The 24,899-nt window shown below is 35.9% G+C and overlaps 1 protein-coding gene across 1 annotated transcript; it reads left to right on the top strand.

Moving 5' to 3' along the window:
• The first annotated feature begins 319 nt into the window (after positions 1-319).
• On the top strand, positions 320-17,967 carry LOC138700290 (chitinase-3-like protein 1). Its single transcript, XM_069826800.1, has 11 exons — positions 320-384; positions 1,654-1,727; positions 2,290-2,460; positions 4,015-4,115; positions 5,743-5,874; positions 8,453-8,580; positions 10,455-10,581; positions 10,677-10,862; positions 14,531-14,641; positions 16,209-16,349; positions 17,611-17,967. Exons 2-11 carry the CDS (start codon positions 1,664-1,666, stop codon positions 17,905-17,907), a joined length of 1,458 nt encoding a protein of 485 aa, XP_069682901.1. The 5' UTR covers positions 320-384; positions 1,654-1,663; the 3' UTR covers positions 17,908-17,967.
• Positions 17,968-24,899: the final 6,932 nt, after the last annotated feature.

The following is a 24,899-nucleotide window of genomic DNA, read 5'->3' as shown; positions in this document are numbered from 1 at the left end:
TTCATTTAATATGTTATCAATTAACAAAAGCTTCTAATTATAATCCTGTTGGCTAATGCATTCACGTATGGAACACTTCTCTCTACATAAAGAGCATTTCACACCAATTGTTGTTGACGTTAATATGAAGGTTATTAAATTTAGACTTTGTAATGATGATTAATGTTCTGGTAATTATTTTTTTAGAAATTCAATTAAGATACAAGAAGCCGCCTACACAAACAAACAAAATATTATTTCTACGTGCCTTGTTTGACTGTAAAAAGCGTCATATATACGTATAATGGTATTTTCCCATACCATTACTACTCAAACCAGCAGGTCTATATAAAAGCAGACAACAGCTTCTGAGGTACCACCTTTCTTCTAGGTCTGCTTCTTCAGGTAAGAATAGAGTACCGTTGTATGTGTGTTGATAATTTAAATGTCCCTAAATCGACGACTAAATTTCCTGAATACACTAGGAAGGTAAACGTCTTTCGTGCATTGTAGGATGAAAATTTTCGATAGCGAAATTGGTTTATTTAAGGAGTGCAGCTTCAACATTAAGTGGAATTGAGTTCAAATTCCGGCAAGGGTATACTTTCTTTTTGTTGCCAATAAGGTGTCGTATGTTACCTTAGACGGTAGCTAGGAGTCTTCCTAACACTACTTCATGAGAATCTCACCATGTGTCAAAATTATTATCAGCTGTAAAACGCCAAAAATGCAATGCGCTATGGGTAAAACATCGAAGAAATACCTATGTAAATTGTCGGTAAATAAGTACAAATTAATTCCAGAATTTCTAGTTTCATTAATTTGCTGACTGTAACCTTGTAGCAGGAATATAATACATAAACAATTACTATTATATCTAACATGTTCAGGAAATAATAGATTATCATTAAATAAATTCACTACTAAGACTAATATTAATTAGTACCCAAATTCCACTATTAGGCTTCTCTAACTTCTTAATGCAAGAGATCAGAGTTAGATGATATTTAGTGAAAAATACTAACAAAATAAACTTCTTGGTATACTAATAATATCCTGATAATAATATTGTTTTCAGGACTCGCAATTTCGTCTAATTTCTTAAATTACTAATCGTAATTTTTATATACAAGGCGCAAAAATTTCTTTTTACACTAATAGCATCATTTGGGCCTCTTTCTGAGAAAGATGTAAAAGAATTTGTGATAATAAATATCCAACGTTTATATTTAACGTTACAAATTTTGAATTATAACAAATTTGAACACAAGAAGATTAGGTTAAATTCAGTTTTAACACACTTAAACTCCATGTAGGTTTTTTATTTTAAACCATAACAAGCTAATCGACTTTATTTTTGTGAAGAAGAGTATTGGTTGAACTTTTCTTGTTCCTAAAATTAAAGAAAACGACGTTCTTAAGATCTTTGTCTCCAGGTGAAAAAAAGGGAGAAGGAAAAAATCTTCTACTTATTGAGGCCATTACAAATGTCTAAATCTGCTTCACCTGCCACTAGCATTTTACGAACAAATTCGACAAACTTATCGAGTATTAAATATGAGTATTAAATCCTATTTGTGGTAAATACTGAGAGTTGAAAAATTATTATATTTCCTCATTGCAACTGTGTAACCTATAATTTGCCAATTAATTCTGTATATCTTTCACTCATAGAGACAGCAAGATGAAGTGTTGGTTGCCCTTTCTAGCTGTACTCATAGCTGCAAGCTACGTGCAAGCAGACCCATGTAAGTACTAGACATTAATAATAGGCATGATACTGTATAAATGTCGTATCCAATTTTGCTCATATGCAAACATATGTTTGCCATTTAACTCTGATTAGTGTAATATGTAGCTAATCGGCGATGTAATGGAGGGGAAAAGGAACTGGCCACACTAGATTTATCTAAATTTAAATAAATGTGTAGTGAAGATTATTGCTGGAGAACCTTTTAAGTGTAGTGAAAATATTTGTAATTTAAATTTATGTATTGTATTGATTAAGGCTGGTTGAGTGGAAGAGAAGGCCTTATGGCCTTAACTCTGCCAGCGAAAATAAAACATTATTATTATTATTATTATTATTATTATTATTATTATTATTACCACATTATCTCCTGACCTAGTTGCCTCATAAGTGGTGCCTTGTTGGTATCACTTGTAACGCTCAGACTTGTCTTCGGGCAGTTGACTAAACAACAAGTCAAGTTTCTTGATAACATAAAATTGCAATTAAATGTACAATTAAAATAGAGAACATATTTAAAAAAAAACTTTCTATTAATAAAATTTATTTATATTATGCAGACAGAATTGTTTGCTACTATGGCAGCTGGGCTGTTTACCGACCTGGTGATGGCAAATTTGACGTAGAAAACATCGATCCTACACTTTGCACCCATCTTGTCTACACTTTCGTGGGTGTAGGTTATGATGGTGGAGTTTCAATTTTGGATTCTTGGAACGAAGTTGACAAGGGTGAGTATTAAATAATGCTATGTAGATAGCACACGCGGTATTACTTCTCTCATTGCATTTGTGCACTATTCTAGCATATACGGAAATATTTCATCATATAATCAAGAGGTTCAGAAAATATAATTTCATATTTCTTTAAGATTGTTTGAACCAAAATGCAACACTGTTACAGTAGTAATAATTTAGGCCCCAGAATATACAACAAATTTATATTTAAATATCCTAATCTTGTCAATTCTAATAGTACCAGTATTAAATTTAAAGAGTTATGTATGGATTCTATAAAAATTAAAAAATTGTAAATTTAAATGTATATACTATAATTGCATAGTAGACATAAGACAAATTGTATTGTATAATTATTAATTTCAATTCAGGAATCTACCCCTGAGCACGAGTTCTACTCTTACAGTTTTTCTGTATATATTATATTTTTATGTTACAATTATTAGCAAAATAATAACTAAATAAATAAATATATCGGCAAAAATATAACGCTGAATTGTATGACTGTACTAACAATGGAGGGTTTTCATCAGGGCACGATAGAAAGTGTTAATGTAGACTGAAAATGATGATGAAGGTCTTTCGTTTCGGAATTGTATGTTTGTGAAAATACATAAATTTTAACAATCTGGATTGGATGTCCTTCTTACGCACAGCTTTTGGAGTTTATTTTTTTTCTGTATTGTACCCACATTTTTGCCAGGCATATATTAACATGTCTTTTAGAAAAGGAGAGCAGAACTGAATGTAACTTTAATACAAAAACTCTGTCGTGAAGGTTAGTATCCTAATGTCCCATAAAACATTTATACATGAAACAGTCCTCCAGTTTGTACTGTCGGAAGAAATATACTTCCAAATAGATGTGGTTTTGGGGGATAATTTCATTCTGAAGTGACTTACCATGAAGAGCTTTCTCATTAGAAAATATGTCACGAAAAAACTGAAATAAACTCCTTCAAAAATGTAGTTCAAACACTGCTACGTGTGGAAAATAGTGTCTGTTGCGTCGATGAGTGTGAAGAAGCGCCATTATAAGATGCCTGTATTGTAAAAAGATGCTGTGTGCTGAACATTTCTTGATGAACCCGCATTACCTTGTGTGAACATAACAGGTGAGTTTACCCTAATTATTATCCATTTCGTCTTAAATGCAAACGTGAGCACATTCCACTTCTAGATTTCTAACAGGGATGGAAGAAAGTAGTTTCCTCTCCTCTAGTGCTCTCTGTAAGTAGGTTATAAGAAAGCTGCGAGCAAAAAAGATATGCAGTACAGACTTTTTAAATGTATGTATTTTCACAGATATGCAATTCCGAAACGAGAGATCTTCACCATCATTTTCAGGAACCTTAAACCATTCTACGGTAACACTTTCAGCCAAATTCATTGTGCCCTACTGAAAATTGTCCCTTGTAAGATTCACACAAATTTAAAGTAGTAAAAAATAAATACATAGTATGGAAGGTAATGTAGGAAAATAATGTAGGCCTAATACAGTTTTATCAGAGCATTTTGCGTAGATTTATATGTATAATTTGTGTTCAGGAGCATTGAAACGTTTCAATGATTTGAGACAACTGAGTCCATCCACCAAAACTATGGTTGCTATTGGAGGATGGAATGCAGGGTCGTACAGTTTCTCACAGGTAGGAAATCTTCTTCTAAATATGTATGAGCAGCTATAAAATGTTTAGTAACGAGAAATTTTATTTCTATTTAAATGTATGAATTAGTAATAATTCTTCATTTATACTAGCAGTAATGGGCAATGTATTCCTTTAATTATTTTCCTTCAAAAGTCTTATTCTTTGTCAGTGAAAAACTGGCAGTATACAAAATATAACTGAGAGTGGATCGGGGGAAGATGCTTGACTTTTTCTTTTATTGAAAATTTAAGATAGTGTTGATTTAGTTTTGAATTTCATATTGAAATATCAAACTTTGGGAGATATTTTGAAACTATATTTTCGGTACAAAACAGAAAACATGAATTACATTGTTTATAGATACAGGTTCTCTTCTTGCCTGCGCTATAGGCATCTTTCCCCGATAGTCGGGTAAGATGGCAAATGCAATTAACACATTTACCGATATATGTATTTTACCTGAACTTGGTTTGATACATGTATATAACAAAATTGACTTAATCTAAAGCTCATGGACAATTTTTGACTCGTTTATCACTATCACAGTCATTGTACATACGTTATTGCCGTGTGCAGAAACTGTGAAATAACTTTTTGCACACAATGAATTAAATCCAGTACATTGTTCTGTCATCATCCTTTTTAGGCGGCGTTTAAGGTACGGTACGGAATTTCGTATGCTTGTGATGCTCTAAAACAGTTCATACCCTCTTTTATAACATGTTCCATCGCAAGTCCTCAATCCACTGACTTATATCAGAGGATCTTATGTAATGTTTACACATTCCCTGCAATAAAACAAAAAATAAAACTCTTGCAACACGTTGCCATCTTGCCCCGAAAAAAAGTTATGAACTTCCCGAAGTATCGGGGTAAGATGCCTAGTGCTGTGACGCAACCTCAGATGGCGAAACAAGGTCGTTGGTTGTTAACAATACAAAATTTAGAACCTTTACTACAATATCCATTACAAAGATTTGACAATTATTACGAATTGAACGATGTATTAAAGTTTTAATATACCTTTGCAATTATTTTATAGCAGAGAAATGCGCTGTCTTCTTACTTTCCTTCTTCTCACAACAAGAACACGTGGCAAAATTAGTCTTCTTCCACTCTACAGACATTTAACAATCCACACCTGTTGAGTAACGGTCAGCGCGTCTGGTCGCGAAACCAGGTGGCCCGGGTTCGAATCCTGGTCGGGGCAAGTTACCTGGTTGAAGTTTTTCCGGGGTTTTCCCTCAACCCAATAAGAGCAAATGCTGGGTAACTTTTGGTGCTGGACCCCGGACTCACTTCACCGGCATTATCACCTTCATATCATTCAAACGCTAAATAACCTAGATGTTGATACAGCGTCGTAAAATAACCCAATAAAAATAAAAAAAATACATTCAACTATCTTAGTGATCATGAAGACATGCGCGTGGCGTTCTCTCTTGGAAGAATGTGAAACTACAAAGAAATAAGCATCTTACCCCGATTCACTCCAATTTCTCAATTGAACACAAAGATATTAAGAATGAAACTCTTGAGCAATTTTAATCACTAAAACCTAGTATGTAACTACAATGTAACAAACACTATTAGTTATTAAGTGAAAGTTAACTATATTCCTTCGTAGGTTGTGAACAGCGACAGTATGAGGGCGAAGTTTGTGGACAGCATAGTCAGCTTCGTGAAACAGTGGGGCTTTGATGGATTCGATTTAGATTGGGAATATCCCACACTGAGAGGAGGTGCACCAGAAGACAAAGTAAGCAAATTATTGTAATTATTATGTAATTGTTAAACCTCACAGGCTATTTCAGATGTCAATATATTACGACTATGACGATGGAATGATAGAAAGACAATGAAATGGAAATATGAATTGCTTACAGATAATCTGTTACTTCCTGAACCACTAATACCATAAACTCTTCCCGAGATCAAACCATGGTCCTCTTTAAATGAAAAGCCGACAACTAATCGACTGAGCTACGACTGGACACAAAAACAAATGAAAACACAAAGCTTTCTGAAAGATAACTTATAAATAGGAGTATTTTGTAAGACAAAAATATAAGAGACTTGAGGTATACGTGCTGTTTAAGGAAGAACGTAAAATACTTCAGGATAATATAGTTTGAGTTAATATAATTCGATTAAACCTAATGTACGTATGTCCGAAATAAGGTTGGAAAGTTATTGGTGGGCAAACTTTTAAATGGAGAGAGGCATTATAGACGTATTTCTACGTTTTAGAACATTGTGATATGATACATTATTGAAAATGCTGTTGAAAATTGTTGTGTTGTTCTAATAAGTTTATTTCACAATTAAGTATAAACTCAGTAAGAAAATAAAATAATTACACAAGACAAATTACTACGTTTTCCCTTCTTATGGATTCCATGAATTGTAAATTCATATCAGGTACTGGCACCGGTTCTCTTTCCGACATCAATTAAACACTTGATAGCTTGCCAGTTTCAGATAACATCCGGTAAACAAAGGAGAACATACACTTAAATAGAACCCTTCGATTGGGAAAACGGCGTCTGTATTCCTTAACATCAGCCGATGCATTGCCACCACAAAATCAGCAAACAAAAAGTACGCCTGCATATTCATTATGCGAATACACGAATTAAATGTCAAGTGAACGTGTATTCAGTTTTATGTGTTGCGGAGGCGGTGTAGAGTCCAGATTGTGCTGTGTGCAAAAGATCTGGTGTAACACGTCAAGTACAGTACACGGAACCGCAAGACGTTACAGTATTTTCCACCTTAATTTCCCCCCAACCGTTAGACTTCGAACATAGGTATATCCGTTTAAATCAATGTAGGCTAACCCAATCTACGAGTATACCACCCTGAAGTATTTTGCATTAATCCTGAGACACCCTGTACAGTTTCAAAAACTGAAGGGCTTAGTTCAAACCGGTCATCACTCATATTTGTAATTATAAGAAAGATACAAAACTATTACAGAGATGTGTTATGTTTTATAGACACGTACACATAAGTTTTGGTCATTTAATTTCTTGTAAGTAACTGAAAATGAATAACAATGATTTAAGATTTGTTATAGATAATAATTTTTCTATTAAATTGAAACTAAGTTCGAAATTTATCTTAGTTGATTAGTTTAGACTTCACTGTTAGTCATCTTCAGGACAGGGAGGCCGAAACTAGTCAAATAGGTAAATTTCCAACTTAGTTTCAATTTAACACAAACATTTTTTCTATAAAAACCTTCAGAGATAGAAGTCTTAAAAGTTTGTAATCAAGATGTATAAAGAATACTTATTTAAATTGTCTACACTACATCTTAAACATTATTATTAACTTTCAAATGATCGGTTCTTACACAGAACACCAAAACAAATCAATTCTCAAGCACTGTAACTCAAGCAGGAATAGGAAAATTTGCTAAATTCTTGCATCGACTGAAGTAATACGTTAGCAATACTTTAAAATGTACTGCAATTAAACGATTGGTTTTAAAATGAATTCAATTATTATATTGCCCAACAGGTGTAATTTCTAAAGTTTAAATGTCTAATAGTATATTACGAAGCAAGATTGGAAAGTGTTTTTTTTTTTTTTTTTTTTTTTTTTTTTTTTTTTTTTTTTTTACAAAATCGAGGAAAAGTTTGTAAAATGAGCAGAGTGAGTTTTTCAATTTCCGATATTTTGTAATGCACTTTACAAACGTTAATTGTACAACATAGTTTGCACGATCATATTTTTAAAATTTCAAATACAATATATTTGGCATTGAATATTTTGTGCAATATTATTTCAAAGCCTTCGCAAAACTGCACTGTAATTTTAACTAAGTACTGGGTCTACTTCAGTATAGCTTTATGATATGAAGAATGGTTTCCCTAGCAATAGGTTTCTGTGTGGGAATTCTAACTTTAAGACCTAACAACAATAGCTGTAAATACAACAAAAAACACGATCGTGCCAAAAAATATATATTTTAATTTTACTTTTAACTCACTAAATATATAAAATATTCATAATAGTTTCAATAAACTATTATAATTAATATTATAAGTTTTATTTTTTATTGAATAGTGCCATAATATTGAAGAACTAATCCTCAATACTGTATTTACTCAAAGTGTAATTTTAAAACACTCAACTCACACACAACACTTCCTTATGTTGCAAAAAAAGAAATAGAGATATATTCAACAGCGAATCTTTTAATATTGTGACTAAACTACAAAATAAAATAAACAAATATTATTCATAAACGTAGAATTATTATACGTAACACTCATAATTTTATTAAAGAAAGCATGAAAAAAATATGTGAAATAAAAATATTTTTTCAGGAAGGTTTCGCAAAACTGCTCCGTGAACTTCGACCTAAGATGGATGAAAATGGATACATTTTGTCAGCAGCTGTGTCGGCTGGAATAGCTACTATTGATCCTGCATATGATGTGCCAGCTCTTGCTGAGTAAGTTAGTTTACTCTGACGAATTTAGAAGCCAGTAAAAATGTACAAGTGAAACAACTATCCTAGATCTGTTATGATAATAAATATATATTCTGTTATTTATTCTAAGTGTATGTAATTAAGTATTTCTTTAGACAATTCAAAATATTTATTCTCAATTACATAAAATTAGTTTGATATGTTATTTTATGCTCGACCATGCCGAAATGTAGTAATTATACACCTGGTAGCGATCCTTTAATGCATGTCATTAAAGTACACCTATTCATTAAAGTTCAGGTTTTCGATTATTCTCGGATATGCAATCGAAAGACAACGAGGGAAACGTCACGGAGGCTGCACATCCCACAATTTACGAGCTATGCACAAGGTCAATTCCGCTCTTGAGTCAGATACGCATAAAATGAATACTTCTGAAAATTTTCAAGTTAGAAATATGGTCGAGCATAAAAAGTCGTATGAAACTTGCCTATAATGGTAATTAAGACGCTCGTATGAAAATTATGAAACTCGCTTGTGCTCTCTTCATAAACAAACATACTTGCGTCTTAATTACTATCATTATAGGTTCGTTGCATAATGTACTATTATGCTATTCTAGCATTAAAATATGTAAAGAAAAACTATTATAAACTTACGAAATGTAATGTTATGACGTATAGAGACATGAGTACTCGATATGACGTAATATATTGCATGGTTGCTAAGTAACCGTTTCTAAGACAATGTTATTTTCTTGTTGTTTTGAAGCTTTTTCTTACAAATACGCTGTATAAAATTTAGTTGTGAAGGCTATGATGACGTCATGAAATACTAGTAACCGTTTCTAAGACAATGTTATTTTCTTGTTGTTTTCAAGCTTTTTCTTACAAATACGCTGTATAAAATTTTGTTGGGAAGGCTATGATGACGTCATGAAATACTAGTTGCTAGGTAACCTTTTCTGGTACCAGTGCCAGAATTAGGATTTATAGCGTCATAACAAGCGTGTTATAATGCTAGGATTGCATAAAAGATTTATTACCTAATAATATTTATTATTTATTACCTAATAATAATGTAGCAGGAAATGCCTGTTACTATTCGGTTGAGAAGCTTTTATCATCCAGTCTGCTGTCAAAAACTCTGAAAGTTACAATTTATAAAACAGTTATATTACCTGTCGTTCTGTATGGTTGTAAAACTTGGACTGTCACTTTGAGAGAAGAACACAGGTTAAGGGTGTTTGAGAATAAGGTGCTTAGGAAAATATTTGGGGCTAAGAGGGATGAAGTTACAGGAAAATGGAGAAAGTTGCACAACACAGAACTGCACGTATTGTATTCTTCACCTCACATAATTAGGAACATTAAATTCAGACGTTTGAGATAGCCAGGGCATGTAGTACGTATTGGCGAATCTAGAAATGCATATAGAGTGTTAGTTGGGAGGGCGGAGGGAAAAGACCTTTGGGGAGGCCGAGATGTAGATGGGAAGATAATATTAAAATGGATTTGAGGGAGGTGGGATATGATGATAGAGAATGGATTAATCTTGCTCAGGATAGGGACCAATGGCGGGCTTATGTGAGGGCGGCAATGAACCTCCGGGTTCCTTAAAAGCCAGTAAGTAATAATGTAGCAAAGACTAAACTGAGGCTAAGTTTTCACTCATTTGTATGTTTTAATCTTTGTTAAACGTCTTTTCGTAATATGAAGCATAAAACTAAATGCAACTGTATACATCTTTTTAGTATCGGTATCTTAACTTCATAATGCGTGCATGCTGTGATTATAGAAAACAGAGAATTATAACTTTAACATAAGCATAAAACTGAACTACATTTATCTTAAGAAAATATAGCACACACCTGTTTATTAAAACTACTCTTCAAGGTACTTGCACTTCATCAACGTCATGTCTTACGATCTTCACGGCTCATGGGAAACGGTGACAGGAGAAAATGCTCCTCTGTACCCCGGATCTACGGACACCACTGAGAGCGCTCGCACACTGAATGTGGTAAGCATTAATATCGGCCGAGAAAAAAAGAAAAATACTTAAGTTACTCCTACATTTCAAAGTTAATTTATGGTTCTTTATAATTCTGTTTCCAGGACACCGCTATTAAATACTGGATTTCGAAAGGCGCTCCTGCAAGCAAGCTGAATGTCGGAATGGGAACCTATGGCCGTAGTTTCACCTTGGCAAGCACTTCCAATACTGGCGTTGGAGCTCCCACCACTGGCCCTGGACAAGCTGGACCTTATACCCGTGAAGGTGGCACCCTTGGATACAATGAGGTAGGCTTATTAATCAACTTATCTAGTACTTCATAAGTGTTCAGTTTACACCAATCAAATTGTATTATTTGATAGTAAGAGATCATGATACACTTTGAGCTTATTAGCCAGTTCATTCGGCTTTCCAGAACACAGAATCAGACTGAAATCCTTAACAGTTCAAACATGATTTTGGTGGATAAAATGGTGTTGCTGCAGGTATTTTGTGGGACTTCCATTTATTTGTCATCAATTTACCAATTTTCTATTTATCATAATCACTACCATCACCACTTCCATCGCCACTAACACCATCATCAGTATCGCCAATATCATTACCAACGCCATCAATATCATCATCATCAACAGCATCCTTACGAACATATCACCATCATCCTTAGAGTTGAAAAACTTTTTCACGGTTTCACTTCCATTCTTCAGAAAATAATATTTTGGTTATTTCTTTCAGTCTTCATTATCATCTTTTATTATTATTATTATTATTATTATTATTATTATTATTATTATTATCTTTCTCTTTCTATCGCCCCATCTTCTGGACTGGAACTGAATTCTTCTCCAGACTGATAATTCTTCCATAAAATATAATCTTCACATGTCATCCTTGTTATTAGAAAAAAACACAGCACTCTTTTAGTCCGTGCATACGATGAGTATAAAGTACACAGGTAGACCACTTTTACGGATAAAAAGGGCTAGTTCTGTGTTAATACAAGTACGGTTTTACGGCTCCTCGTACGCAAAACAAGGTACAGTTAAACCTCGTTAATCCGGACCGCGGTAACCCGGACTTTGCTTAATCCCGACAGGCAAAAAGCGACGAGTTTGGAACAATTAAAGAACCTTGTTTCAAGACTTACGTTTATACATTAGGACTATGGTTTGACAATAATTACAATATTACACCTACAGTTTATTTAGGCCTGTGTCCTTTAAATATACCATAACAAACGTGTATTGTTGCTATGAACGGAGTTTTAATGCACTTTATACTGTTCTTTTAGGTTATTTCAGTTAATCCGGACTTTAGCTAAACAGGTCAACTTATCCTCCAATTAGTCCGGATTAACGAGGTTTTACTGTATTAGATTCGCGCCAATCCGGCACTTCACTAGGAATTTAAGAAATTCAAGCCACACCTCTAGTACTGTGGTCATTTACTTTCTGGGAGTTGCTTCTGTCGGAAGGTAGAGATTTATTAAATAGTACTCCATACTTTCTACATCTGTGACAAAGATAAGTATAATTCTGTACTGTAAGGTATAGTCTCATGAGGAAGTGATAGTCCATGCCAGCCAAAACATTATATACACAATGCGTACATACCTATATCAGAGTTATTAGACCAACTACATGAACGAAAAAGAAGTATTAAAAAAGAAGAAAATGATATGAAAAACATACTACCGGCGTAGCTCAGTCGGCTAAGGCGCCTGCCTGACGACGCGAAGTTGCGCTCGGGCACGGGTTCGATTCCCGCTTGGGCTGATTACCTGGTTTGGCTTTTTCTGAGGTTTTCCCCAACCGTGAGGCAAATGTTAGGTAATCTATGGCGAATCCTCGGCCGCATCTCGCCAAACAGCATCTCGTTATGACCAATCGCATCGACGTTAAATAACCTAGTAATTGAATCAGGGTCGTTAAATAATCAACTTAAGAATTATATATATATATATATATATATATATATATATATATATATATATATATATATATATATATGAAATATATTATTACTTTCTTCCAATATTTTCATACTCGTTATTTTCATCTGTTTGAAGTTCAAGTCGCTAATCAGATATGAAATCCCTATAACGTTACAGTGCTGGCTGGTGAAACTGAACTCGTTCACATAAAGCGATTATAATAAAACGTATGACGGCGGAGTCGTGGAATGATGTAACAAAAATGAGAATTTACTTACAAATGAAGGGGTCAGAAGCAAAGCAGCATAAGTGTACTTAAGTTATTTCTGAGAAAATGTGGTTCAAAGTACTTAAGATTTCGTAAATTCCATGAAATTTTATATTTCAATTTTAGTGTATGAAGTGGTTAAAATACGTATCCCTTTGTCACTAAAATTAGAAATGTTTTAGCTTGTTCTCGATGCACTTAATTCATGTTTTTAGAAATGTCACTTGTACCCCATTGCTTCTGACCCCCTCAAATGACTTCTAGAGAACTCGGAGGTTCATTGCCGCCCTTACATAAGCCCGCATGGGTCCCTATCCTGAGCAAGATTAATCCAGTCCCACCATCATATCCCACTTCCGTCAAATCCATTTTAATATTATCCTCCCATCTACGTCTCGGCCTCCACAAATGTCTTTTCCCCCTCAGGTCTACAAACTAACACTCTATATTCCATACCTGCACAAACAGCGCTCAACGAGCGCGCGCGCTCCTTCGGAGCGGGAGAGCTGTTTACCGCTCGCCGAAACGGAGAGGAAGATACGTCAGAATGACATAGACTTGCTGTAGGTAGAGGAGAGGGAAACGACCACTCAGTTATCTAGTGGAGTGCAGTGTGTGTGTGCCTATTCTCAGTAACTGTTTCACGTTGCTTACCTACTGCTACAGTACAGTATGGAGGAATCTAAAAGACGGAGCATAACATTTAACATTAAACGATTTACAGCTCGAACTTACTGATCTTCAATGTGACCTAAGGGCTAAAGATCGTCTGAATAATACTACTAGCCTGGTTGAGTTTTACAAAACTAAACATTAGCAATAATATCCACGACTACACAGGCTGACTGTGAAAATGATTCCTATGTTTGGCTTAACATTTGTATTTGTGAGCAACTGTTTTCTATAATCAACTTTAATAAAGACAGACATCGAACATCTGTAACTGATGTTTCATTACGATCAGTAGGTTACTGTTCCTTTCAGCTGCCAACATCATAAAACCTCGTTTTGATGTACTGATAAATAAAAATATAACAAAATGATATTGTACATTTAAGTAGCTATAGAATTTCTATTATTTCTGTAAAATAAATATTTCTTTATTAATTAATAATAGTCCAAGATAGTTTTGCAAACACTGAACGGGAATTCATTTCATAAACACTCGTAATAGTACTTCCTTTTGTGTATATTTTGTACGAGATCACCCTTCTTCCAGTCCACCTTCATACAGAGCGCAGCTAATATCTTCATTCCGCTCATGAGCTGTGAGCCGGCTCGGAGAGCGCAAACCTTGTGCAGGCCTTCTATATGCATTTCAGGATTCACCCGTACGTGCTACATGCTCTGTCCATCTCATACGTCTGGATTTAATGTTCCTAATAATGTCAGGTGAAGAATACAATGCGTGCAGTTCTGTATTGTGTAACTTTTTCCATTTTCCTGGAACTTCATCCCTCTTAGCCCCAAACATTTCCTAAGCACCTTATTCTCGAACACCCTAAACCTCTGTTCCTCTCTCAAAGTGAGAATCGAAGGAAGAATACTTCAACAAAACCCGAACCAAACAAAAGACGCATGTCTCGGAGGAATTTTAACCCGGGTCTCTACTTAGGAAAACCTTTCAGCTAACGGTGTGCCAGTCTGTTCCTCCACTCAAAAATTAATCTCACTTCTTTCCTGACTATCTCTCTAAATTCTGCCATCATACAATTAATATGTTAATTAATTTTTAATATATGTCTTTTCTGCAGATCTGCGTCAATAATTGGCCAGAGCACTGGAACGAGGAGCAGCAAGTGCCCTATGCCGTCAGTGGAAACCAGTGGGTTGGCTACGACAACGTCAAGTCCATTCAAATCAAGGTAAAAGAACTGTTGAACATCTTCCAACATCCTTGAAATCAGGTATCATTTTAATATATTTCTCTAGCACCTACATTCGATCTTAAATTTTTCTTTAATATCCAATATTCTTAATATAAATTTCTTAAAGTTCTCGGGTAAAATATCCCAAGTTCTATTATTTCAATATTCCAGATATTTAGAATATGAAGTAATATAATAATTGCACTATAGTTCTCTAATAAACTGAAGGAATGTTTTACATCTGACACAAGAATACGAAGAGAGCGTTCGCCTACGGGTGAGGCCAGGAAAGCTGCATATACTGATACGCCGCTTTGTGCGCGCAGTTGTTGAGACACGCTCGACAATCAAGGACATCAAGGTCGACAAGTTATCAGTTGTGAGCCAGATGTTGCAGTATTTAACACGTACAGTGCAAGTTTCTTGACACAGTTTCATAAATATTCAGCGTGTGTGTAAAATTTGTTAACAATGCAAAACGCAAAATTCACACTTGAACAAAGAGATTTTTTATGTATGATGCATATGTGAAAACAGAGTAATGTAGAGAGGTGCGTAGGCAATTTGAAGTGAAATATTCGGGTGCTCCAATTCAGGGTAGAGAAACTGTTAGACGTCTTGTTAACAAATGAAGGATAACAGGGTCGATAAATGCTACAATTCCTAAGCGAAAACGAAGAGTATTGACGGGAGAAAAAATTGATGAAATCAGTGCATCATTTACACGCTCTCCTAATAAATCTCTAAGACGTGTTTCACAGGAAGTTAGTGTTTCAAAAACATCAGTCTTTACTGCTGCTAAACTTTTAAAATTAAAACTCTACAGAGTATAGTATAGAAAGCGGAAGCTTATGGATAGACGATTCCCGCAAGCGACATCGCAGGCAGGCCGCTTTCCTGGCCCCACCCGTAGGCGAACTCTCTGTATAAAATGTAACCTACACATTAGCTAATAGAAATTTTTGGTCCACCTTGTGGAGTAACGGTTAACATGTCTGACCCGGGTTCAAATCCTGGTTGGGACAAGTTACCTGGTTGAGGTTTTTACCGGGGTTTTTCCCTCAACCCATTAAGAACAAATGCTGGGTAACTTGCGATGGCCTCTGGACTTATTTCGCTGGCATTATTACCTTCATCTCATTCAGACGCTAGATAATCACAGCGCGAATGATACCTAGAGAAAAAAATAGCGCTCTATATAATATTTGGAAAAATACTGTAGAACCCACAATAAATCATTTGAATAATTAATTTATCATGCAAGAAAGAAAAGTAAAATAAATACTAGGTATCATATTTCTATAATTCCTTCATAAGGTAATAATTCAATTCTTATTTTGCATATTGTGTGAGACGAAAAATAATTATATATATTTATATTTATGTTTACATTATAAACCGTATTTTTCTCTATTATAACATTCACGAGAATATAAAGAAAATTATTTCTTGTTAACCAGAACACGATCACCCAATCTCTCTTCAATTTATTAGAAATATTCTGTTTCGCAACAGACATACGATAGTGGAATCTGTCTTCAAATTCGTAATTTCTTCTCTGCAGTCTCAATACGTCAAGGACAACGGGCTTGGAGGAGCTATGATTTGGAGTGTGGAGACTGACGACTTCCTCGGCAAATGCGGTCAGGGAAAGAATCCACTGCTCAATACAATCAAATCCACTCTTAATGGTGACGGTCCACAGGTTAGTCTACTTCTATTTCCTTTTTTTTTCGTTTGCTTTAGTCTTTCTCTATTTCTGTCTTCGTTCATGTGTACATTTGAAGAATGCCCCAAAGCCAACTCCTGGATCTCCTCTAAAAAGTGTATTTCGTCCTCGGAATACATCATTGCCATCAAGATGTCTTGCAACGTCACCGCAGTGAGATCTGTCCCTGGCAGAACCTTCAGTACTACCCGTTGTCGCCATCCGGCTGCAGCGAGACTGAAACACTTGGCCACGTACTGGGGTTCTGAAAGAATGGACAGCTACTGCGTAATAACAGACACCATCGTCCCCCTTCAGTAATTGCCCACCTGCTAAGAAACAGAGGATGGGAAGTACATGAGGAGATTCATTGTGTGTCTGAAGATGATTCTCATAGAAGAGTCCATATAATTGCCATCAATAGAAGAACCCAGAAAGCGATGGTCTTAGACCCTACGATTTACTTTGAACGACACACGAATCAAGCACTGCAGATAAATGATGACAAGCGAGCTAAATATGTACCTTGTCTTCCATACCTCAGTGACAAATATGGCACTTCGCTTTACAACTGGGATATTACAGACTTACTATTTGGAGCGAGGGGGTTGTTTACCAAAATTTACATGTAATATCCTTAAATCCTTTAAAATTCCCTTTTATGAGGTTCAGAAGATTGTAATGGAAATTCTGAACGCCTCTCTTCAAATTCTACACTATCATCTATATGTTAACACGTAAATTTTTGTTTTAATGTACAAATCGAATCATTATTTTGCTCGTTTCATTTCCCTTTATCTTTTATGTTTGTTAATTCCGGATCCCAGTGATCAACCTCACTTGAGGACGTATGATTTGAAATAAATCTTAGTAGTACTTTCTTTTTTCTTTGGTTCTTATTTTATTCTTTTTTATTGTTTCTTGCTTCTTTCATCCAAACAAGTTTCGTCTTTCGATCTTTTTCTTCCAAATTTCCTTCTTATTTTCTTTCCTTCTTTTCTTTCTGTCCTTCTTTCATTTAATTATTTATTTATTTATTTATTATTCTTGTTTCTTTTACTAGTTTTAATTTTCTTTATCAATTCCTTTAACTATTTGTTTTAATTATTTATGACTTTAATTCGATTTCTTCCTTTCATTCACCGACTTATCTATTTACAATACTGGTATAACGTTGTAACTGTGCTTTCTACACTATAGTTTCAGGTAAACACAGTATTAAAATTGAGATAATAAAATGGTTATTTCTCTGTTACAGCCCGACACAACCACAGATTCAGGTGAAACAAAACCAACAGATCCCAATCCAGATACAACTACGACATCGACGACGACGACGACAACAACAACAACAACAACAACAACAGTTGGCCCTCCACCAAGTGGAATATGCACCACAACTGGCTACGTGAGGGACCCCGACAACTGCCAGATCTTTTACTACTGCTCAGTTGTCGATGGACACTATGAAGTCACCCAGTTCTCTTGCGGCGCTGGCACTGTCTTCGATCCCTCAATTAATGGCTGTAACTTTGCTAGTGAAGTCCAATGCTAAAACCATGACGATAATTGGAAACTTTCACTAAGAAATGTAATGGGAAAATAAAGATCTTAAACTTTTAAGCAGGTTTATTTTTATTATTGTAATATGTAACACTGACATACTGTTGATGAATTGGCTATATTGCCAGCATGCTATGCCAGAGTTTAGGTTCAAATGGAATTCGTTGTGTTGTGGATAATGTTTGCGTGTAATACACACAATTCCACTGTCAACTTTCCATAATTTACTTATCATTCACGGCAGGGTTGCCAGATTCTCTCAGTAGGAATCCAGAACAGGTCCGAATTAATTGTGATCAGAGCCTGTTCGGAATATTGAAATTTCGGATTAAGCAAGGGATAGGAATGCAAGCACAGAAACCATACCTTACTACCTCCTTCACTCTTCACTGCCCAATGCTTTGTTCAGTTTCCATGTTGGTAAAATGTTGGTGTGACATTTCCGCCTTCCACCAGAAGAAGCTGACAGACTATCGTAATAGTATAAAAAACAAGGACTAATTCGTTCTTTAGTGATAAAGTAAGTTGTACTGTGTATTGTACAGTAGTGGCAAAAAACCGCACCGATCCTTGTAGCTGATTTCAGAGCCTTGTTCACTCCAGAGCGTCGGTGCATATTCCTTGGACTCCGAAACCACCTGTGCAGTTGAACAACAGCCACGCAGCTGGTTACTGTTTTCGTCCGGTTTTTTTGCCACTACCGACAAAATGTTGCGTCGCGCCGCGTCTGAACATTTTGTCAGTAGTGACAAAAATAACCGGACGAAAACAGTAACCAGCTGCGTGGCTGTTGTTCAACTGCACAGGTGGTTTCGGGTCCAAGGAATACGCACCGACGCTCTGGAGTGAACAAGGCTTTGAAATCAGCTACAAAGATCGGTCCGGTTTTTTTTTTGCCACCACTGTATCATTAAATGTAGGCCTAGTTTCATTTTAAATATATATATATATATATATATATATATATATATATATACTCTCTCTCTGTCTCTCTGTGGCATGTTCTAATTATCCGGAATTTCGGATTAGCGGGGTTCTATTGTAGTTCTTTAATCTATAAATCAGCCAAAATAACAGCACGAGACATCCGACGAATAATGGGGATTTTCGAAACAAAGGTATATTTAAAGCAATCAAATCTTTCGCATGGAAAGAGGAACGTAGCAAGGGGCATTACTATCAGATAGTAGTCAACCTTGCGCTACTTCTCCGGTTATCGAAGTCGCTTCAAAACTTACTGGTATGATTCTATCTATATTGACCGTTATATTTTCAGAAACAAATTCGTAATACACTACACTGTAATTGCAGAAAAAAAATCAAGCAATATGACTTTCACCTGAAGACGAAAAGAAATCCACTCTTCGAAACGTTATGTTATAATTTTGATGGAAAATTTCCAAACTGCTCAACCATTGAATATGACTTTCACGTGAGAATTTCATTCGAACATTTTGGTCTTTGAGTTGACAATAATGCTACTTGCTACACTACACTTTCACACGAATGTTTTTGACTGCTGAAAGTATTTCTTTTGTACCGAAGCACCTACATATATCACCGGATCCCTGACACCGTGAAAGAGGAAAAATTTCAAACCACAGATTAAATACATTTTAATGTTACAACTTGGTTAAAGACGAGAATTTGTCGCTTTTTTTGTAAATGGCAGAAGCGATGGAATCCAAGGAGAGGGCCAGTGCTTTGAAGGAGACTGACTTCATTTGTCTGTAAGTATTTTAAATAAATATACCATCTAGATTATTATCCTATTTTCATCATACCTCGCATCTAAATTATTTGAATATGATATATTTCGCGAGACTAGCACTTCTACTATAACAGATACATCACCTGTCAGTTTAATGTCAAAGGTAGCTGTTTATCTTACACAGTTTGACAGTTTCAGTAAGTTGCTAAGTGAACATATTATTACATGGGAGCTTGTTCACTTCACTATTATAACTTAGAATGTCAGTTTTATTGATGTGAATCTGTAAAATAAAAGAGTACAGATTGCTGTATAAGAAAAAAGGGGGTCCACACCTGTGGAGTAACGGTCAGCGCGTCTGGCTGTGAAATCAGGTGGCCCGGGTTCGAATCCCGGTCGGGGCAAGTTACCTGGTTGAGGTTTTTTCCGGGATTTTCCCTCAACCCAATATGAGCAAATGCTGGGTAACTTTCGGTGCTGGACCCCGGACTCATTTCACCGGCATTATCACCTTCATATCATTCAGACGCTAAATAACCTAGATGTTGATACAGCGTCGTAAAATAACACAATAAAATTAAAAAAATAAAAAGTAAAATGGGAAGACTCATTTGATCTTCATCATAGCATTAGAGTTATCACAGTGATTTGGGATGCACGGATCTACAGAACAGGTCATATGTCATATTATTTCTACCCGCAATTCAATCAGCTGATGTCTGTACACCAGATCAGACCGGATTTCGGTTCCAGACAGATTCCCTGAGATGTGTGGTGGGAAAGAAACTTATGTGGCGGTTTTCTCCAAGTAATTCGGTTTTCCCAACTTTTTTATTTTATCACTGGTCCTTCACCTCTATATTACTAGCTCTTGGTCATTGTCATCATCATTCTCCGTTACTATCGGGCAAAGAGCTCTCACATAATCAGGGAGGAAGTGGAAATTTTAAGCCTATATACCCTGCATAGGTGTCATAATGAAACGAAATAGCGACAGCTACTCAAGAGCGACTAAGGGGCCCCGCTTTCCTTATAAATAGGCCCTATAATTCAAAACGCTCCTTTTCTTTTCGTTTACTAGAGTCGACGGCAATTAGGAAGGCGGTAGTCTGCTAGTGTTTGCGTCGAGAGAGACAGATAGAGAGAGCAAGGCAGCGTACAACATTGCCACATCGTACTTCACGCGCACGTACAATACAAATAGCACAGGAGAGAATTTAAATTCTCAAAAGACAATAATGACCTTAGCCGTTGATTACTGTAAGCATGACACCAAACAAGCCCTCTTTCCTTCATTAACAATATTCTTTGCACGTTTCTCAATCCTACACCACATGCTTTTGCAGTAGTTTCTTGCGCATTGGCAACGTTGTAGCCAGCATGAAGATGGCCGGCAGCGTTCTGCTCGTCAACGTTTTTAAAATAATTATACACCTTAAACACTATTTTCCGCGTCTGCCTGTGCAGTACTTGTCTTTTCACAGTCTCTTCTTCCATTTATTTATCTTACACACACGCAGTAAATGTTAGTTTTGCTTATTTAATGTATTGAAACACTCACACGTGAAGAAACGAACTCAGGAAGTACTTGTTATAGACTGATTCCGATTGGTTTTACTGTACAAGTTTGTGACGTCACATACCAGAAATGCTACGGCGCATGTAGCAGCCGACCGCCTTCCGAAATGTCGTCTAGTCTAGAAAACTTTTTTTTTTTGAGTTGCGATATATTCAAAACATTTCCACTTAATGCATTTCAATGTGTCTGGAAGTCCGCAGAGCATTTAATGGTGGGCTGCGAACAAAATAGTAGTAGTAATAATAATAATAATAATAATAATAATAATAATAATAATAATAATAGGCATACCGGCCGCGACGGCCACATTTATCCTAACCTGGTTTACAAGAATCTCTTTTATGAGCACCGGCAGTGAAACGAATACTCCTCTTTAATATGCATATGTAATATTTTCTTAATGTTATAAATGTTATGTTTTATTTAACGACGCTCGCAACTGCAGAGGTTATATCAGCGTCGCCAGATGTGCCGGAATTTTGTACCGCAGGAGTTCTTTTACATGCCAGTAAATCTACTGACATGAGCCTGTCGCATTTAAGCACACCTGGCCCGGGATCGAATCCGCAACCTTGGGCATAGAAGGCCAGCGCTATACCAACTCGCCAACCAGGTCGACCAATATTTTCTTATTAACTTGTAAAACAAATGGACCTCTTCCCATGAATAATAAATGTGTTCATTGTTTTGGCTGACGATACTTTTGATTGTGCGCCCAACCATTTCTAACAAATGTGCAGTAGTGGCAAAAAAAAAACCGGACCGACCCTTGTAGCTGATTTCAAAGCCTTGTTCACTCCAGAGCACGATAGACTGGTAACTAAGACTTTCGTGGTTCGAATCCTGCCTGGGAAGGAAACTTTTTTATTTTGTTCCTTATTCAAATTTATTCCCAATACTTTTCGATTGCAGCGATATTTTACTACTTAATTAATTTATTCCCAGAACATGAATTTTACCAGCTTATTTTCTAATGGCTTTCGAAATGGACTACGTCAGCAGTCGAAACTACAATTTCAACTGATTACTCGCTATCTTGTGAATGCGGGCGTGGCATGCGCAGTGGCTCATTTCGGGGACTTTGATTATTCCGTCGGTCCGTTTTTTTTTTTTTGCCACTACTGTACACCACACATTCGTGTGTTAATACTGTCAACATTCCTGGGGACTGTGGTTTCTTGTTTTTTCTTTTTTGCCAATACCAAAACTTATAACAACATGTGATGCTTCTTAAAGAAATTATGTATCCAAATATTGGAAAGCAGTTAATCATTTCAAAGGTTTTGTTAGATTATGAAATAGCATCACAAAATACTGCCAAAATTAATTTTCCCAGTGTTAAGAATTAAGATTATAGAGAGTTAATTTCACTTAAAACAGAGTTGACTTAGAAAAATTAAAGGAAACAGTAGGTACCGTATCAAACCACAAAAATTTATATCAAATTCACCATAACACAGTTTATTTAAATATTAGTTCTACACTTCTAATTTGAGTGGTAAATTCCTTTATAACATCGTTATAGAACGAGGACAATAATAAGTTTCGAAAAGCAGTTCTTTTTCGATGGATAATATTCCAAAGGATCTCCACTTTTGTTGTGACTGGATTGCTCTGGTATAATTATGTATTCTTCTTAATGTTGGAAATGATATCTTCATTGATGTAGTTGTCGCCAATATTAACAGAATTGTAATACTATATTACTGATATTCATATATGGTACTAGTTCATGCACAAGTTCATTTTCAAATTCAGGAGAAGAATAGAGAGCAATCAGCTTATTTCTCGGCTTAGTATATGGACTGTCATTAAGTTTAGGATATCAGGAAAATTATATTTGTAAGAGGAAGTTGTGTCTTCATTCAGAAGAGCTTCCTCATATCCAATATTCTTTCAAATCATTTCTTTGCGAAGAAAGCTATTCTTGAAATCTTGCAATTTCTTTTTTACAATATTCAATATTAAGAATTTTCTTTTGAAGTACGTTCAGGAATGTCCGGACTTCGTTGTGGAAGTGAGGTGGAGAGCCATTTTGTTGATATATGAAATCAGCACTATCACTCTCCAGCTGTGGCATCAGCCACTCTTTAACATGTCCAGGTAAGAATGCCCTGACACGGTGGGTTCGAGAAAAAGAAAGGGCCGTACACCTTGGACTTGGAAAGTGCAACGACAAAGACGACATGCATCTCTTATCCTGGCCCCCACGTTCCCCTGACTTAACACCGTGTGACTTCTACCTGTGGGTGTATGTTAAAGACTCTGTTTTTGTACGTCCATTACCGGAAAATCTGCCAGAGCTACGCGCCCGCATCATCAACGCCATCGCTGCAATCGATATGGATACACTTAGCCGTGTGTGGGACGAATTGGACTACCGGCTTGATGTCTACGGGGTCACAAGGGAAGCCCATATCGAGTACCTATAAGGTATGTTTAAAAACTTGTATATTTAACAGTTTTTTACGTTCAGTCATTTGTCCACAAATAATTTTCGTAATCAGGGAAGTCATTTATACTCACGCTGTACGGTATACACGTAGTGAAGAAGACGCTCAAAACGGGGCACCATTCTTCATGCATCTTATTTGAACGCCCGTTTTAAAATTGATTTTTTTTTCAATATTCTTCTCAGATTTCATGCGTATGCGCATGGAAAATTGAACCGTGTAGATGCAGCTTAATGCATGCACAAGAACAGTCGGTGATGTGCGGTTTGAAAGGATGAGTGAAATGTAGGACGAGTCTACTTCAAGTTATAGGAGGGATGTACAGTCCGTCATGCATATGCGCCGGTTTGCAGGGCATTGTGGCTCCTTATTACGTTAGTTAACAAGAGCGAGATGTAGGGCGAATCCAATGTAAGTTGTAGGAGGGGAAACTTATTTTTGCTTGTGTTTCTTATAAGAACCTTCCATAATGTCAATGTTCCTGCTCTTTAGTAAAACTTAGTTGGCTTTGAAGAGCCGATGATATTGGGGATTGGCGATTCCTTTCCATTCAGATTTATATTTGCGAGATGTCAGAAATTTGCTGCAGAAAATGGAACTGCCCATAGCGAGAAATGTCCCGTTACATCAATTCCCTCCACATTCATCTCTACAATATTCTATATACTTTCTTTTCTTTCAAAAATGTTGCCTACAAATTTCCGTTTCATCCATTATTTTCTCTTTGTTACATCCAATTCCCTCTGGATTCATTTCTTCTACGCTCTATTTACTTTTATTTCAAAAATTTTGTCGACAAATTTCCATACAAAGCCTATTCATTCTTCTTTTCTCTATGTTACGACAATTTATTTCTTCATATTCACCCTGTTGCGTAAACGTTATTTCTCTACACCCCTTCTTTTTGCGTAAGGGACCCACCTCTCCTTAAGATGGACTCGCCCTACATCGCGCATCTCTTGCAAAGGAGCGCATGCGCATCACCGACTGTTCTTGTGCGTGCAAGAAATACGTAAGTACGGGACCCAAATCCTACAGGATTGCCGGACTTTTGTTTTGAACAATGAAAAAATATATTTTTTTTTGTTGTAATTAAAATCACGTGTTTTGTAAAATCGTTATTCTTCCCACATAGTTTACTTATACGCTGTAATTAAAAACAAGCCGATTGAATAGTTTTTTTTTTTTTTTAAGAAAATGTGGTTAACCGATATTTCAATGTCTAGAACACGTGAAAAATA

Source organism: Periplaneta americana, chromosome 5, assembly GCF_040183065.1.
Source record: "Periplaneta americana isolate PAMFEO1 chromosome 5, P.americana_PAMFEO1_priV1, whole genome shotgun sequence".
NCBI classification, from domain to species: Eukaryota; Metazoa; Arthropoda; class Insecta; order Blattodea; family Blattidae; genus Periplaneta; species Periplaneta americana.
Note: the sequence above shows the minus strand (reverse complement) of the source record. Positions and strands in the feature narration are given on the sequence as shown.